The sequence below is a fragment of the Diabrotica virgifera genome, chromosome 6 (genome assembly GCF_917563875.1).
Source record: "Diabrotica virgifera virgifera chromosome 6, PGI_DIABVI_V3a".
NCBI classification, from domain to species: domain Eukaryota; kingdom Metazoa; phylum Arthropoda; class Insecta; order Coleoptera; family Chrysomelidae; genus Diabrotica; species Diabrotica virgifera.
In genome coordinates, this window is record NC_065448.1 from 226076295 (window position 1) to 226094787 (window position 18493).

General features: G+C 32.6%; 2 protein-coding genes across 4 annotated transcripts in view; one reads left to right on the top strand and one right to left on the bottom strand.

Moving 5' to 3' along the window:
* LOC114342439 (E3 ubiquitin-protein ligase SHPRH-like) overlaps positions 1 to 1691 on the bottom strand; it is a 160832-nt gene extending 159141 nt beyond the window's left edge. For all 3 annotated transcript variants that reach the window (XM_050653774.1, XM_050653773.1, XM_050653772.1), the window contains exon 1: positions 1147 to 1691. In XM_050653774.1, the coding sequence (XP_050509731.1) occupies positions 1147 to 1492 (346 nt within the window). In that variant the 5' untranslated portion in view covers positions 1493 to 1691. The remainder of the gene's footprint in view (positions 1 to 1146) is intronic.
* Positions 1 to 16837, top strand: part of LOC114342438 (uncharacterized) — a 211228-nt gene extending 194391 nt beyond the window's left edge. The window contains exon 5 of the mRNA XM_050653782.1: positions 16628 to 16837. Coding sequence (XP_050509739.1) covers positions 16628 to 16693 — 66 coding nt within the window. The 3' untranslated portion in view covers positions 16694 to 16837. The remainder of the gene's footprint in view (positions 1 to 16627) is intronic.
* Positions 16838 to 18493: the final 1656 nt, after the last annotated feature.

The window sequence follows — 18493 nt, forward strand, 5'->3', positions numbered from 1 at the left end:
GCTAGATGGAGTAAAGACAGTAGATCTATTCGTGCTGAATGCCCCGAATGTAGTCTGAACTTACCCAGAGGGAGATCACCTGCACATTAAGTTTTCAGAGGAAAAAATTCAAACTTATTAAACGTTAAATTTTGTAATGCGCAGGCGTTCTCCCTCTGTAAGTTCGGGACTGCAGCGCGAATAGGCCTAGTGATGATGATATCCAGCCTCCGCTTGGGAGATGACACTTAACCCTTTGTGGTCATTGGCATGATATACAGTGCCCTACATATCCTGTTGTAAATGACCTGAAATGAAAGTTTACACTAACACATCATTCAATTTTAAATTCAACTGTAATTTGTTTAACACATGTTGTTCACTTCTACTAAACACAAATACTTTAATAGAAAAAAAAAGATAGAGCTATTTTACATAATGTTGTCAGAAGTTCCAATATCCAAAAGGAAATGGAGTTAGATGGGGCAAACACTAAGGAGACCTGACACAGACATAGCGAGGCAAGCCATAGAATACACACCATATGGAAAGAGAAGACCAGGTAGACCCGTAGAAACGTGCAAAAACGTGTTGAAAAAAAAATAACGCTATTGGAAAAACCTGGGCAGAAATAAAGATCAGTGCAAAAGATAGGACCAAATGGAGGCAGACAGTTGCCGTTTTATGTTCCTCACGGAGTGAAGAGGAATTAGTAAGTGAGTAAGTTGTCAGGTCAGTGGGCCAGCCAATGTATTATAACATGCCAACAACTTGTATTGCAACTCATTGGCATGCCGTTGGACTACAATGGGTTAGAAGAGGCTCAGTAAGGAGGAAAGAAAAAAATATCTAGCATGCAAAACTTTTAGCAACTGAAATCTGTACACTAAAATCACAATATTGATGCACTAGAAATAAACAAACCAAGACATGTTGAATGTTAGGAGGAACACTCCCAATCCCAAATCATGGTTTACAATGTAGGTATATACCAAATCATGATTTACAAAGTGTATACATTGTAAATCATGATTTGGGAGTGCTCCTCGTAACACTAAACGTGTCTTGGTTTGTTTATTTCTAGTGCATCTTTATTGTGATTTTGTATACGTCCAGTAAGTAATAGAATAGAAGATTGAACTATAATAAAGTTTTTATGTAACGTACCTTTAATAAAGCTTGCATTATTGGTGTAATTTGTAACAATTACAGGATCAGAATCAAATAATACTTTAATCTTGTCGAACAGACCCTCTTCCTCAGGACTATCATCTTTGAACTTGAAAGATACTTTTACTGGTTTTAAACGGCCAGGGAATGTGCTATTAATAGATCCCATTAATATTTCTCCCAAATACCATTGTCTGCACGACTTTTTGGGAATATTTACCTTGATAAACTTCTCTGGATTACTAGAAACTACATTTCCACGCTTACTAACTACAGGAATGTAATCTAAATATTCAACTGTGTCGGTTCCATGCTTTATTAGCGTATTCTTTCTTCCACTCATCTTAAACAATCTTGATTAGTGTATTCTTTGATCTTGCTTCTTTCTTGATTAACAGTAAACAGTAACCGAGTAACCGGTTCGATGGTCAACAAAACAAAAACAAGTCGAAACAAGTCAACAAGTGTTTCATTCACAGTGTTTTGTGTTTTGGCGGGTAGTCGGGTACCGGGTAGTTTTGGGCGTTAGCCCGTTGGCGTTAGCTCTGGCTCCCGTATGAATCACCGATGATACAGCGCCATACAACGGCTTCAGTCGCTATTATACCGGCATAGCATAGATAGAATTCTATCTGGTAATATAAATGCGAATATAAATTTATCCCCGGTTGATAGGTGTCGCTCTAAACGACTTAAATATCGGAATAAAGGATGATAAATTGGCAGTTACTCGAGCGTTATGGGAACCTATTGGGTTGCGAAGATTAGGTCCTAAAACCAAAAAAAGTTAAGTTAAATTTTCCATTTTGGTGGGGACTTTCCATTTTTCAAATTAAATTTTCAGTTTACATTAATCGTTTTTCCGATTATAGCGCCATCTATACATAATTCGAAAAGATGTCTGGAATAAAAGTTACCTACCTATTTATTTTTACGTAAGGAATCCAAATCTGCAAAAAAGGGGGCTCTTATCCACGGTTCTTAGACATTACTACGGTTGCCTAAATCCAAGGTTAATAGATTAGGGCGTAGGTTGTCTCATAACTGTAGACCAATCAAAGGCTGGCTTTTTAAAGGCGGGAATACGTCATCCGTACGACAATTTTAAAATTGTCATAAGAGTCAAAGGTTCAAAAACTTAGGTTTTGCAATATATTTTGAGATTTTCTTGGGTATAGGTATATTAAGTGGTTCTTATATTGGTAATTATATCAATTTTTCCCTTAAAAATCAATAGTCTGCTAACAAAAAACTAGAATTTATTTAACACTTATTATGTGTGTTTTAAATGGAGAAAACAATTTAATTAGCACAAAAATAAAAAAAAATAGAAGTAAAAGTTTAAAATCAAAAATACTAATATGTAGGTACTTACTTATAATGTTTTTCGTGGAATGTGCAGCACTTATCATTTTTGGTGGTATGCAACAACAAAAGAACGAATAATATAAATAATTTATTATTAGGTTAAAATATAAAAAAGACGTAACATAATATTAACATATTCAGACACGAGGAAATGTTTGCTACCTATTTTCTTATGTTTAGAGGCCTATTTATCTTGTAACATTTTATTATCCATTATTGTTTGATAATGTTAAGGTACATATTTGGGAAATGTCCAAAAACATTATTTTGTTTCCATCTGGTTCAGGAATTTTGGAGTTGCTTTTACATATAGCTATGCTACAAATGTTACCACCACTCATCTAAAAAATGTTTTATTATTATAACATACAAAACTACATATTATTATGTGTAATATTATAATTGTTAAACTAACCTTACACGGTTACGAAAACACACTTCACAAGTCATTACTGCCTTTGTATAGGACCCAAATAAGTAATTATAGTAATATAGTCCTTATATGCTTAAAAACTCAACAAATATTAAACAAATAAACGATATTCCACAAAATATACGGAAATATAAATATAAATAAAAAATATAAATAAAAAATATAAATAAAGAAAATTCCACAAAAATATACGGAAATATAACCACATACAACTGTCAAACTTGACTTTGTCGTACGAGTGACGTAGGCATTCCCCTCCCTCTCGCTTCCGCCCACATAGTTATGAGATAACCTAACCCCTATCTATGAACCTTGGCCTAAATCGACTAACCAATGAACATTAAGGGTGAGATTACGTCACGAGAGTTTACTGTCATTTGAATCATAATATGATTTTTTTCGAATCCTGAGAAAACCAAGTATTTTAGAAAAATTTAAACGCAGGATGCAAGATTACATTATTACCGAGGGCGGAAAGCCCCTTAGAATAAACAAGCAGATTCTATTGAATGAAATATTTGAAATTAAATATCACACTTCTCTTTTATTTTCAGCCCTGTAACTTATTAAAATAAACATTATAGAAGTTTTCAGGGACTTTCAGCCCTCGATAATAATGTAGTCTTTCATTCTGAGTTTAAATTCAAAAATATTTATTAGTTTTCTCAGGATTCCAAAAAAATGAATACAATTCAAATAACATATTGAGAATTTTGACATGCGTCAAAGTTTTGTATTAACTCAATTATTGACTCAATGTAAAATTCTGAACTGTTGAATTCTAGCTTCCCTAATAATTATTTTACATCAAAAGACATTAGAAACTGTAGAATTATTGAGACCATCTTTATTTAGCACTTTATTACAATTATATTTCAAAGCCACAATCCTTTCATTAACCTAACTTCTACTACCATCTTGACATCCTGTCCTTCTCCCCAAAGCGGTTCTGTCTCAAGTACCGACTACGTTTCTGAAGGAAACGTATAAGTGGTTGCATACTGAGCTGACTCTACATTCTCCTCTTTTTAAATGAGGTAAGCCACAGAGCTCTCTATGAAAATTCCAGGACCTCAGCAAATATAGAATGAATACATAACATAACATAATATACATAACTTAACAACTATAGTCGGACAAGTAAATTGGCTTTTTAATGTTCCTTTTAGGCCTCAATAACAGATCAGGTTCCTGTACAGGTAAGTGTTCACTTTGGACATCACTTTTATTTGGTGAAGCATCGACTCCGCAACTCTGACTCCCATGTATAGTCTCTAAAGTATCAGAGGAATTATTTATATTCTCATTCTCCTTTTCTTTGTGGGAGAAGCCTGGAGTTGCTAAGTCGCTGCCGTCAACAAATTTCTTAGGAACTAACTGGTTACTGGTATCAGGAGTATAGTAAGGTGCCTGGACCAAATGCCATCTGTTACGTCTGAATTGACCACTATTAGTTTGAACAACATAAGAGCGTGGTTCTTCACAAATTTCAATTACCTTTCCATATTGCCTAATATCAATAATCCAGACAGAATCGCCCACATATAAAGGTTGCATATCCTTGGCTCGGTGTCTACTATTATAATTATCTGCTTGTTTTTCCTTATTTTCCCTTTCTCTTAATGACACTCCCCCCTTAACAACCGATTGTTCCAAATTTAATGACAACTGTGGTAGATTAGTTCTTAATTTTCTAGAGAAAAACAGCTCTGCTGGTGAAAGTCCATACCTTAAAGGTGTAGCCCTATAGGCTAAGAGCGCTAAAAATATATCTTCACTATTCTTTTTGATTAGTTCTTTAGCAGTCTTAACTGCCCGTTCAACTAATCCATTGCTCTGTGCAAAGTATGGGCTACTAGTTACATGAATAAAATTATAATTTGAAGCAAATTTCTTAAATAATGTTGAAAATTGTGGTCCATTGTCACTACGCACAATATTCGGAATACCATATCTAGAGAATAAACCTTTCAAGTGATTTATAATAACGATTTCCGTCATGGAACTGAGCTCAAATATTTCAAAATATCTGGAGTAGTAGTCCACGACAATCAAGAACCATTTATCCAGTTTAAAAAGATCTAGCGCTATCTTTTCCCAAGGTCGTGTACATGATTCTTCTTTGTAAAACGTTTCTTTTATATTTTCACGATTTTCCACACAATTGGGACAATTTCTAATCATTTTTTCTATTTGAGCAGACAGCCCGATCCACCACACTGTAGATTTAGCCCTGTCCCTGCACTTGACTACCCCCAGATGACCTGTGTGAATATATTCTAGACATTTAAGTTGTAAAGCTGCTGGTATAATAATTCGAGAACTTTTTAATAACAAATTTTCACAAAATGATATATCATATCTGAATTGAAAATATGGCAAAACATGCACAGGAATTTTAGACTTTTCTGGCCATGAAGTCAACGTATATTGTTTTATTATTTGTAAAACAGGGTCATTGCTTTGTTCCTCGATTATTTGCTTTATAAACCGATCTTTTATGGGTAAATTACGGATTACAGATTTAACATACTCCTCGACTTCAATACCTGTCAACTCATCCGAAACCGCTGCAACCTAGGAGATAATTCATCCACATTTTTCGTCTGTAGAATTTGAACAAGGGGTTTTGAGTCTGTTTCAAAAATCAAATCTTTGACCCCTGTTATATAATCAGCAAACTTTTCAGCTGCCCACGTAATCGCTAGGGCTTCTTTTTCTATCTGCGCGTATCGACCCTCTACTTGACTTAATAATCGAGATGAAAATGCCACTATTTCGCGAGATTTATCTAGATTTTCTTGCATCAGACAAGTTCCTATACCAAAACAACTAGAGTCTGAATTTACAACAATAGTTTTGTTCGTATCAAATTATGATAAATTTGGGGAACTTTCTAAACATTTTTTTAGAGTATTTAGAGCTTGAATTTGAGCAGGTCCCCATAAGAATACTGAGTCCTTTTTTTGAAGAGATGTTAAAGGTTCTAAAATTTCAGATTTGTTTTTAATATATTTACCAGCAAAATTAATCATACCTAATAATCTTAAAAGTTCTGTTTTATTTTCTGGTTCTGGGAATTCTCTAATTGCTCTGACCCGTTCAGGATCTATTTTAACCCCAGAAGTAGTGATGATATGCCCCAAGTACTTGACTGACTTAGCAGCAATGACACATTTGTTTTTATTAAGGGTTATACCTTCACTGTGTAATTTTATTAGAACTTGGTTTAAAATTTCGTCATGTTCTTTGACTGAACTAGCATGGATTAAAATATCATCCATATAAAAGACTACCCCTTTCATACCTGAAAGAATCTTAGAAAACCTAAGTGCAAAATATTCTGGAGAACATGAAATTCCAAAGGGAAGACGTGTAAAAAAGTATCGACCAAATGGTGTGATGAATGTTGTTAGCAATTGGCTTTCTGGTTTCAGTTTAATTTGGAAGTAACCACTAGTTGTGTCGAGCTTAGAAAATATTATTGAATTTTTCAGTTGAGCCAAAGTATGCTCTATTTTTGGAAGTGGGAAATAAGCTCTTAATACACTTTGGTTAAGTTTTGTGTAATCTCCGCACAACCTAACAGAGTCACCCTTTGGTACACAAACAATAGGACTTACCCACCTGGTATGTTCTTCAATTGGTTTTATTATACCCAACTGAAGTAGACGGTCTAACTCAACTTTTAACTTGGGCATGAGTGGTAATGGAACTACTCGTGGTACTGACTGAGCAAATGGCTGAACATTAGATTTTAGCTCAAGTTTCATTTCTGTTTTAAATTCCCCAATATCATCAAATATTCCTTGAAATGACTCAGCTATCGTTTCTAATGAGTACTTGCTAGCACTGTAGGTCTCTGATTCTGCCCCAAATGCATTTATATTTTTAGATACTAAGTTATTAATATAACGTGAACTATTTTTATTAATATTAAGCATTTTTAATTTTATAATTCCAGGCCGACCAAGGATAGGCACCTTTAGATTTTTTACAACATATAAAGATTCTGAACACATATTGTCATTATAAGTCAAATTAACATCAATTTTACCCTCAATTTCTAGTTTTTTATTATCAGGGCCCCCTATGGACTCCTGGCAAACATACATTTTATTTTTGTAGAAATCAGACAACATATTTCTAGAGACACAACTTACATCAGCACCTGTATCAACAAGAAAAGGCATAACATATTTATTGTCAACTAAATCTTTTGCAAACCACTGATCTTTATCATTAGTGTAAATGTGTCCTAGATGAAAATCAAAGTTATTTACCTGTAAGTTTTCCATTTCATTTTCTGTTCCTACCTCACTTTCAGCACAGTTTTGACCTTTAACTACTCTTACATTCCTGCCGGATCTACATCTAGCTTGCCAATGTCCTTTCTTTCCACATAATCGACAACGACTATCTTTTGCTGGACATCTTTCTCGGCTGTTGCAGCTTGGTACACTACAGTATGTATATTTGTAGTTTTTGTTGGATTTCCCATGTGTGTTCTGTTGTCCATATTTATTTGGTTCTGCTTGTGATTGTGACCAGTAGTTACCTCTGTGTGCATTGACCGTAGCTACTTCTTGTACTCGTTCTTGCCTAAGAATCCTGTTTTGAGAATTCTGCAGCTCGGCTTGACGTACTGTTAATACAGCTTCCCCTAATGTTAGGTTCTTTTGGAGTTGTAACCTCTCACTTACTTTTACATCTAAAACTCCTACTACTATGCGGTCTCTTATTAACTCATCTTTTAGAGCCCCATAACTACAATGCTCTGCCAGGCTATGGAGTGCAGTGATATATGCATCCACTGACTCCCCTGGCTGTTGACTACGTGTGTTGAACTTGAATCGTTCAAATATTACGTTCTTTTGGGGTATAAAATGAGCGTCAAACTTCTCGATAATAATACTATATACTTGCTGTGCGGGTGTTAGATTAAATTGAGTTATAATTTCCTCTGCTTCTGCCCCCATTAGATACACTAACATATCAATTTTTTCAGCTTCTGGTTTGTTTATAAAACCACTAACCGACATATATCTTTGTAACCTCTTTTTCCACTGATTCCATGATCCTGGAAGGGAGAAATTAAACTCAGAAGGAGCTGATACTGTTGCCATGTTGGCAAGCACATGGCTCGCTGCTTGATTCTCTGCCATCCCTGGAATTATTTCACTCTATTTCTGCTCTTCGAAGAAGGTTCTACTTACCAAATATTCCTCGGAGTATTTGCAAGTTCGCTGCCACCATGTAGAATTATTGAGACAATCTTTATTTAGCACTTTATTACAATTATATTTCAAAGCCACAATCCTTTCATTAACCTAACTTCTACTACCATCTTGACATCCTGTCCTTCTCCCCAAAGCGGTTCTGTCTCAAGTACCGACTACGTTTCTGAAGGAAACGTATAAGTGGTTGCATACTGAGCTGACTCTACAGAAACTATTTGAAGAGGATTGAAATCTGTATTGGAAATAACTGTTAAAATTGGTCTACGTAATTAAACATATTCCAAAATTTTGTAAAAATGTAATACATTTTAGTTTTCAGCCCAAACTTAAACAACACACAATGCAATAATGTTCACATTTTTGAACTGTCAATATTTTTATTTTATCATCTATTGTTTAAAAACAATACAGTTGATAAGATAGAGAAAGGATTATTAATATAGTACATTGTTTACCGGGTAGGAAAAGCTTAACATTCCTGGACGACTGTGAAGATTGCTAAGTCGAGGCGCAAGCCGAGACTTAGCAACACAGAGTCCAGGAATGTGGCTTTTCCTACGAGGTAAACATACTATTTTTCCGCAAATCCTTTAAAATTCGACAGATATTGATTGATTTAAAAAAAACGCGATAATTTTATTCCCAAATAAATGGTGCTTTGAAATTCCTAATAAAATTACTTGGGTTACTATGGAAACGTATTGAGGTTGAATTGTCAAACTTGACGCTTATAAATTTAATTGCTGGTGTTCTCGAAAGTAAAATGATAAGTGATGATGAAATTTCCATTCCTGGGACTCCTCCAGAGCTGGTTGAGGCAGTGAATACTGCTTCATTAGAATGATTGCCAAAGAAATCAAGAGAAAAGTACGAAAATGCATACAGACGTTTTATGGATTATCGCATGAGTAAAAATACGAGTTCTTTCTCAGAAAATGTTGTAATGGCATACTTCCTAGACCTTTGTTTAAAGATGAAATCTTCAACATTATGGGCCAATTATTCAATGCTGAAGTCAACCCTTGCACTTAAACACAATGTAGATATATCTACATACTCAAAACTTCGTTCTTTATTGAAACGGCAAGCTCAAGGTTATAGGGCAAAGAAATCTAAGATTTTAACGAAGGAAGAAATTGAAAAATTTATCCAGGAAGCTCCAGATAAAGAAAATTTAATGATTAAGGTAATTTACAAGGTTTTAATAGCAATGTGTTTTCTATCATTTATGTAGAACACTAACAACTGTACGGAAATATCATTTCCTTACAGTAAGGAAATGACATTTCCTTACAGTAAGGAAGTCCTGACTTTTTCTTCAAGAAATTTTGACAGGAATGTCAAAATTTCCTGGCGATTTGCGGAAAAATCTTTTTTCTACAACCACTATTCAAAGTGCACTTTTCTGCACGGTTTTATGTTAGCAAACTTGATATTTTCTCACAGTATAAGATATTTGACATTAGTGTGCAGAAAAGTAACGTTTCTGTGCCGCAAAGTGACGTTTCTGTGCCGCAAAGTTCTTTTCTGCACAGTTGACTACCTCATTCTGAGTAACGTTATATTCTGTTTACATCCGTGGACTACCGCATTCTGAGTAACGTTATATTCTGTTTACATCCGTGGTTAAACTTTAGACAAATATATAACCTATAAGACAATTATTATATTTAACTATAGCATAGAAATTAAATTATGGATGTTACAACTGTTTTATTTTACAATTTTATTCTTATTAAACATTTTATAATTATCAAATAACCAATAAGGATTTAGCAACCTGTGCAAGAGACGTCGAATGAAGTAGGTTTTGTGTAAATCCGTGACTGCATATATATAATGTCAATAATGTGTAATAATTGTTTAAATTTAAACAAATTAAGGCAGTGCATTAATTTTTTAACTGATTTCTGTGCAATTTATTTAGGTATAAGGAATTTAAATTGATTAGTAGGTATTAATTAAATACAGTTTAAAATTTATCACATAGGTACCTATTATAATTAATCGTCGTTTGGAAATTGTGATTTTTATTTTTAGGAAAAACTGTGCTTGTAGAAAAAGTATAGTGTGAAACACGTGCAGAAAGGTAATTTCTCACTCGTTTGAATTGCGGCACTCGCTTGCGCTCGTACCGCAACTTTTCAAACTCGTGAGAAATTAGTACCTTTCTGCACTTGTTGCACAATATACTATTTCATATCATTTCCTTACAGTAAGGAAATGACATTTCCTTACAGTAAGGAAGTCCTGACTTTTTCTTCAAGAAATTTTGACAGGAATGTCAAAATTTCCTGGCGATTTGCGGAAAAAGATTTTTCCGCAAATCGCCAGGAAATTTTGACATTCCTGTCAAAATTTCTTGAAGAAAAAGTCAGGACTTCCTTACTGTAAGGAAATGTCATTTCCTTACTGTAAGGAAATGATATTTCCGTACAGTTGTTAGTGTTCTACATAAATGATAGAAAACATGATATATCTACATTGTGTTTAAGTGCAAGGGTTGACTTCAGCATTGAATAATTGGCCCATAATGTTGAAGATTTCATCTTTAAACAAAGGTCTAGGAAGTATGCCATTACAACATTTTCTGAGAAAGAACTCGTATTTTTACTCATGCGATAATCCATAAAACGTCTGTATGCATTTTCGTACTTTTCTCTTGATTTCTTTGGCAATAATTCTAATGAAGCAGTATTCACTGCCTCAACCAGCTCTGGAGGAGTCCCAGGAATGGAAATTTCATCATCACTTATCATTTTACTTTCGAGAACACCAGCAATTAAATTTATAAGCGTCAAGTTTGACAATTCAACCTCAATACGTTTCCATAGTAACCAATTCAATACGTTTCCATAGTAACCCAAGTAATTTTATTAGGAATTTCAAAGCACCATTTATTTGGGAATAAAATTATCGCGTTTTTTTTTAAATCAATCAATATCTGTCGAATTTTAAACGATTTGCGGAAAAATAGTATGTTTACCTCGTAGGAAAAGCCACATTCCTGGACTCTGTGTTGCTAAGTCTCGGCTTGCGCCTCGACTTAGCAATCTTCACAGTCGTTCAGGAATGTTAAGCTTTTCCTACCCGGTAAACAATGTACTATTTTTATTCAGTCAATGGTGTGAGCACTGTCAGTTAAATAGTAACGTGTGACCTTACTTTTACACGCATACCTATTGTGGCAAATGTATCATCTTTTTCAAAATTTTGGAATGCATTATTTAAATCGTAGAACAATTTTAACTTTTGATTTTAATACAGATTTTAATTCTCTACAAGTATTCTCTCATGACTTTTGATGTAGAATAATTAGGGAAGCAGGAATTCAACAATTCAGAACGTTACATTGAGTTTCCTATGGCCCTTTTTACGATTCGCCACCCGGTATAAGATAAAATGTGTACTATTTGTCTTATTATTTCATAATAACACAAATAATACACATTCAATGATCGAAAATAATTTAAAAATATGGGAATGTAAACTCTTGTGACGTGAAGTCAAAAATATAAGTCTCCCCACCACCGTCGGACAAGACAACCGTAATAAAGTCTAATAACCGTGGCTCTTATCATTCTTATTTTTTAAAATTACCCCCATCCCACCTGCGTGGGTGGTCATGTTTTATTGATCATTGGATGGATTTTTAAAAAATATTGAACATTACGCCAGTCTATTGGAGCAAGAATAGGATATTACCTCCGAATTCTCTCCCTCTGCATCACTGCATGGATTTTAATGCAATTTTGGGAATAGCCTCTACTTATATCCTTATTGAAAGTCTACCCTATGCCGATGTGCGCTTTTATCTTGGGGGTGGTTCCCACCCTTTCTCGGGGGTGAAAATTTTTTTGGTTAAAGTAGCTACGGAAGTGGCTAGAGAACCTAATTCTAAGCAAAAACTGTTCTATAATTTTTGTTTGGAAACTCGATACTTTTTGAGTTATGTATGATTGAAAATTGGCTATTTTCATTGAAAAATGACACCTTTGCGGACGGTATTTTGCGAATACCTTAAAAACTATGCATCTATAACGAAAAAAACTATATAAAATATTTTTGTAGCTTATAAAAAACAAACGGACTCGTTCCTTCACAAATCTTCTAGTTATTATACAATAAAAGATATGGTAGGTGAGAGGAGTTTGTTTTTTTGGTGCATTTTCAAGTCGGTAAATTCAACTTGAAAGAAAATAGAAATGGTGAATTTTAGGTATATAATGATACTAATACCTTTTGTAGTACTTGAAAAGACCTTTAAGACCGGTATGCTTATGATGCTTAAAATCGACCTGTTTCGGGATTTTTCCTTAAAGTTGCCAACTTGCGACATTACGAATTTATTCCTTTCATTTGCACTATTATTTGCACTGTATGTGTGAAATTTATTGAAGTTATACTTCTTTACCGGCGATAGAGGGTGAATTTTTATATGGTAAAACCTAGCGACCGGGCGCATGCGCATTATAACTTTGTTCTGATTGGATGTTCAAATGACATGTCAAAAATTATTCAATATGGCGGCTGTGGCACAGCTGTAGTTAGATTATTTATGGTTGTTGCGTTTTAAAATTTGTGTGAAAAGAAACAACAAACAAAAGTTAGTTAATAGTTATACTGCCTTTTTAAATAGTTTTCATATACCTATATTTTTGGACTATTTTGGACAAGGAAAACTCATTCTAGTTTGGTAAGTGGTTTTTATTATAATCATATTGTAATTATACATTTGGATTAGGTTGAAATACATACATTTATTTTCTCAAAAATGCGGATTTTAGAGAGAAATCCCAAATTAGGTTCGATTTTTATTTTTAAATTATGATTTTTTGGCGTAGATTTATTTATCTAGTAGGTATGTAATGCTTTGATTTACATACTTCATTTGATTACCAACAAAAGTTCTACCAATCTTCATCTAATATATTGTTTTCTTATATTTTTATATTTTCTTCCACAAAATTTAAACTACATAATTTAATTTTCAAAACAACTGTCAAACAGTAAAATGTTCAGTTACCGTATTTTTCCACATGATAAATAATGTGGGATTGGACGAGTGAGTCTACGCTTCGATTACGAATCAAAACGCCACGAAATTCACGGGTTCAATTCCCGATGCAAGTTTTATTTTTTTATGCATGTTATGATTGTAAGTATATTTGTTATATAATTTTTTTTTTCAGAAAATGCGTATTTAAAATTTTTGCCAACAATTATTATCGTTCAGAAATAATTTTTTCTTTGTGGCATTTTTCAATGTTTTTGTGTGCGTTTTATTCTTTTGTTTTTTTAAATTTTTGGTATTGTCTTAAAAATCACATAATATGTAGTAGAAGTATAACTTCTTACGTGCGTACAAAGTACACACACATTCTTGTTTTTTTTTATGTTGAACCCATCACCATCCCATGATAAATTTTTTATATGTTATTAACAACAGTACTATGTATCTGTAGGAATATTATGGAAATTTTAAATTATGTACTTTTTGGAAAAAAACTTGATCAAAATAAATTTTTTTTGTTTGAGAAAAACTTGTTTATCGTAGCCTCATGCTGTAAAGAGCTTTAAAAATGCTTCAAAATGACACCTCTTCCAGCATTCTAGCTCAATCAGGTCAGCTTCTACAACCATTCCAATAAAGTATTGTCACGGTATTTTGGACCTTTTTGGAAAACTTTACATAACCATATTTCGGAAACGGCTTGAGATAAAAATTTAAAATTTTGTATTTTTCTTCACCTAATCATCCACTATGAATACTCTAAATTTTAACAAAATCTAAATAGGTCAGGAAAAAAATAATTCAAAGTGTGTTGATTTGCGCTGGAATAGCTCGTAACTACTATTAGTTTATAGTGTTTGTAAAGTTTCAAATAAATAAATAAATAAAACTATTTTTTTACTACACGACTTCAACATTTGAGGAGGTGTGTCAATCAAAACCAATCTTGTCCGCCTTAAGAAGTTTTAGGGAAATCGCAAAAAACGTTTTAGTAAATAACCTTGCACTGAAAATCGGTAAAATTAGCATATATCATTTTATTTAGTGAAATTACCTTATTATTGTAAATATTTCAAATCTAAAGGTATAAATAAACCTGTAAATATGTTTTAAAAAAAGGACATGTTCTTGTTTGATTGGATTTCGTGGACATGATCTTTTTTGTTTGAAGTCTTATGGGACAGGTTTGATTTTGGTTGCTCTCAAGTAAGATGGAATAGAATATCATTCTATAATATTTTTAATTTTCTATGATTTTTATTAATATTTTAATCACGTTTAATCACGTGCCCAAATCCAGGCACTGCTATTAGCTAAATGGGCATGTGATTTTATGAATTGAAACTAGCTGTGGACATGATCTCATTTGATTTGGGACCCTAATATTGTGTATTCATTTTAAACAGGACATAATTTTTTTAACCGAAACCGAAAACATCACAGAATAGGATAAACCATGTTTATTATGAAACAGCTGCTAACTCATTTTTGATTTTTATGGACATGATTGATTTTGATTGACACCTCCTCATTTATTTATCATCGTCGATCGAGAAGAAACGAACACAGGGATTAGAAACAATTCGAAACTTATATTACGTCGAATTGTCCAACTGGCAAAATAACGCAAAATATGAACAACGTAATAAATTGTGAAATAAAAAGGGATGAAACTTGTAGAGGTGTAAAATTATCGATAGGAACCTATAAATTTAAATTACATTACATAGTTTCTCACCTTTAGACGTCTGTCATGTAGTCACAGTGTTAGAGTTGTCATACTCCTCCGATACGTTTAAAGGTGGCTAGTGTAAATTTATACGTTTCTATTGATAATGCCACATCTACTAGTTTCATTTTTTTTATTGCACAACGTATTATGTTTTCCATCTCTTGCGTTATTTTGCCGGTTATTAGCGTGTTAATATACTGTGTTAGTTTCCCTAATATTTTTCCTCCAATCTCTTATATATATTTAAAAATTAATATTTTTTTATTATTAATACCTTATTATTGTTTTTGGTTTGGTTTAGAGTTTTGAGTTGGCAGATTCTTTATGTGAAATACTTTGGTATGAAAAATCGCAAAGGACAAAAACCCTATTAAGATCTTGTTCAAATGCAATAAACTTACTGGATTGCAAATAGGAAAGATATCTATTATGTCATGGGACATACACAGGGCGTCCCGAAAAGATTGGTCATAAATGATACCATAGATTCTGGAGTCAAAAATAGGTTGATTGAACCTCACTTACCTGTATACAATAGTGCACACAAAAAAAGTTACAGCTCTTTGAAGTTACAAATTGAAAATCGATTTTTTTTCATGTATCGAAAACTCTTAGAGATTTGTTATTGAAAATGGACATGTGACATTCTTATGGCAGCAACATCTTAAAAAAAAATTAAAGTGAAATTTGTGCACCCCATAAAAATTTTATGGGGGTTTTGTTCCTTTAAACCCCCCCAAACTTTTTTGTAAGTTACAATTAAGTTATTATTGTGGCACTATTAGTTAAACACAGTGTTTTTAAAACTTTTTTGCCTCTTGGTACTTTTTTGATAAGCCAGTGTTTATCGACATATTTTGAATATTTGTCGAATCCATCACATGTTTGTATGGTGAGACCTGTTAATAATCTGAAAATTTATTTATAATGTACATTTTTAGGTATATTTTGAAAAAGAAGCCACATCTCGATAAACGGTGACTTGTCAAAAAAAAAGACTAAGAGGCAAAAAAGTTTTAAAAACACTGTGTTTAACTAATGGTACCACAATAATAGTTTAATTGGAACGTACACAAACATTTGGGGGGTTTAAAGGAACAAAACCCCCATAAAATTTTTATGTACATATATTAAAAAAGAAGCCGCATCTCGATAAAAACTGGCTTATCGAAAAAATACTAAGAGGCAAAAAAGTTTTAAAAACGTTGTTTAACTAATGGTACCACAATAATGAATTAATTCAAACGTATACAAAAGTTTGGGGGGTTTAAGGGAACAAAACCCCCATAAAATTTTTATGGGGTGGACAAACTTCACTATAATTTTGTTTTAAGATGTTCCTGCCATATGAATGATAGATGTCCATTTTCAATAAAAAATCTTTAATAGTTTTCGATATATTGAAAAAAATCGATTTTCATTTTGTAAATTCAAAGGGCTGTAACTTATTTTATGAGCACATTTGTACTAAGGTAAGTTAGGTTCAATCGAACTATTTTTGACCCCAGAATGTGTGGTATAATTTATGACCAATCTTTTCGGGACACCCTGTATATTGGGGTAAGATTTTTCAGCCTTAATATCTGGAATAATATATGATTGAAAAATTGTTCGGTACTGACTGTAACATAAATAAAAGATATTGTATTGCAGTCTTCTAAACATATCTACTAACAATGATACCTTTTTAGATACTAAAAACAGCGTATGCATACCTGACGTTCGTTTATAACTATAAAGAGGAGATTATGGACTAAATTATGGCTTTGTCTACGGTTATTATGCTTTCCTCCATTTATAAGTTGGATAATACTATTTTAGTCTAGTTTATGGCTTCGGCAATGGTTTTACTTGTGCTGTCTATCAACTGAATACTAGCTAATAAAATGCACTTATATCAACTACTAGTTTGATTTATTACCCCAAAAAGTATTCTGTAGGCAATCTAGTTTGTACTATCGAGTTGCGCCAAATATAGGCAACTTACACTTTCAGTTCATTCAAACGATATTCTCAGTTAGTAAAGTTTCTTTATAGTCAGCTTCGATATCACCAACCTTTTCACCAATGTACCATTAAAAAAAAAACTTAAAATAACGAGTCCAATAGGTAACGAGGGGCATGATACATTGCCAAAAAAAAAAAAACTAATTGAATGTATCACGGAGGTACTAACGCTTTGAACAGACAACACTTTTTTTCAACTTGACAAATAGACACAAAAAGAGAAAAATCAAAGAAGCAGCTTTTTTCAAACAGTTGGCATGCAATTCTTCCTACTAAAATCAAGATGCACGCTATTCTGAGAGATTCCCAAGCAACTATAATAACACTGGAAGAGAAAGGACACAAATAATAACAAGCTGAAAATGCGAGAAATATCATAACGAAAACTTTGTTTATTTACGTATTTTAATTCATAATATGGAAATTTGCTATTATGAAAAGTTGTTTAGAATTAATAATTATGTTTTAATGTGTAATTATATCATTCTAATTTAAATGTTATAACCTATAAAGATACTTTACTCTTGATCGAAATTCATATTTTTTATATACCTCGTATAAAATTAATAAAATTTGATATATTATGATGGTTGCATCATATATCTTAGAACATGAAGAGCTTTTTATGAAGAATAACTTTTCTTCGTCAAATTAAAAATAAAAAAAGTTATAAATGAACATGTTGTTGGTATCCATAATTTGAGAAAAATCTTCAAATATTTTTTTCCATTAGAAGGATGTAATTGCACATATCAGACCATAATTTTTTATTACAAACAATATTATTTCATATAGTCGGTTCACTAAACTCAGACACAACTGGCTAGTGATTTTAGTCAATAATTTTTTCAATTTGGTAAAAAAATAATTACTAAATAGTTGATAAGTACTAAATAATTAGTAATTTTGCCAATTTTGGCAAAATTCGCAAAAAACAAAAAATTACCTAGTAAAATCACTAGCCAGTTGTGTCGAGCTTAGCGAACCGACTATAATAACAATTTTCATTTCATAACAAATGGAACAGTCCATTTATCATTAAAGAGGGGGCCGTATACTCGTATAAACCTTTTTAAAGATGTTAAGAAATTATTGCTTTTAAAATATACTCAAAATATATTTTTGAACATCTTATTTATTTTATTAATACTTAATTTAAAATTTAGTTTGACATTCACGAAGTGTCAAACTCAAATGTAAATAACCTATGCTTTGCTTAACAAATCGAGATTAAAAAACTAGTCTACTTACTAGCAACGATTTCAGCTGACGTTTAGTGTGTCGGCAGAAAATAAATGGATTGTGACGTCACATTTTAGACTTTGAGGTCGATTATCTCGAAGATGGTTAGAGATATCGAAATGCCGTTTTCAGATTTGGATTCAGAAGAAAAAACTACATAAGAATCCATCGATAAATCTGATCTGAGTATTCCAGGAGCGGCAACGCAATAACACACAGACTTTGCGAATTTATAAACGAAAAGTTTTCGTTGAAAATAAAAAATGAAGTAAAACAAGGAGATATTAGTTAGAAACAGATATATAAAA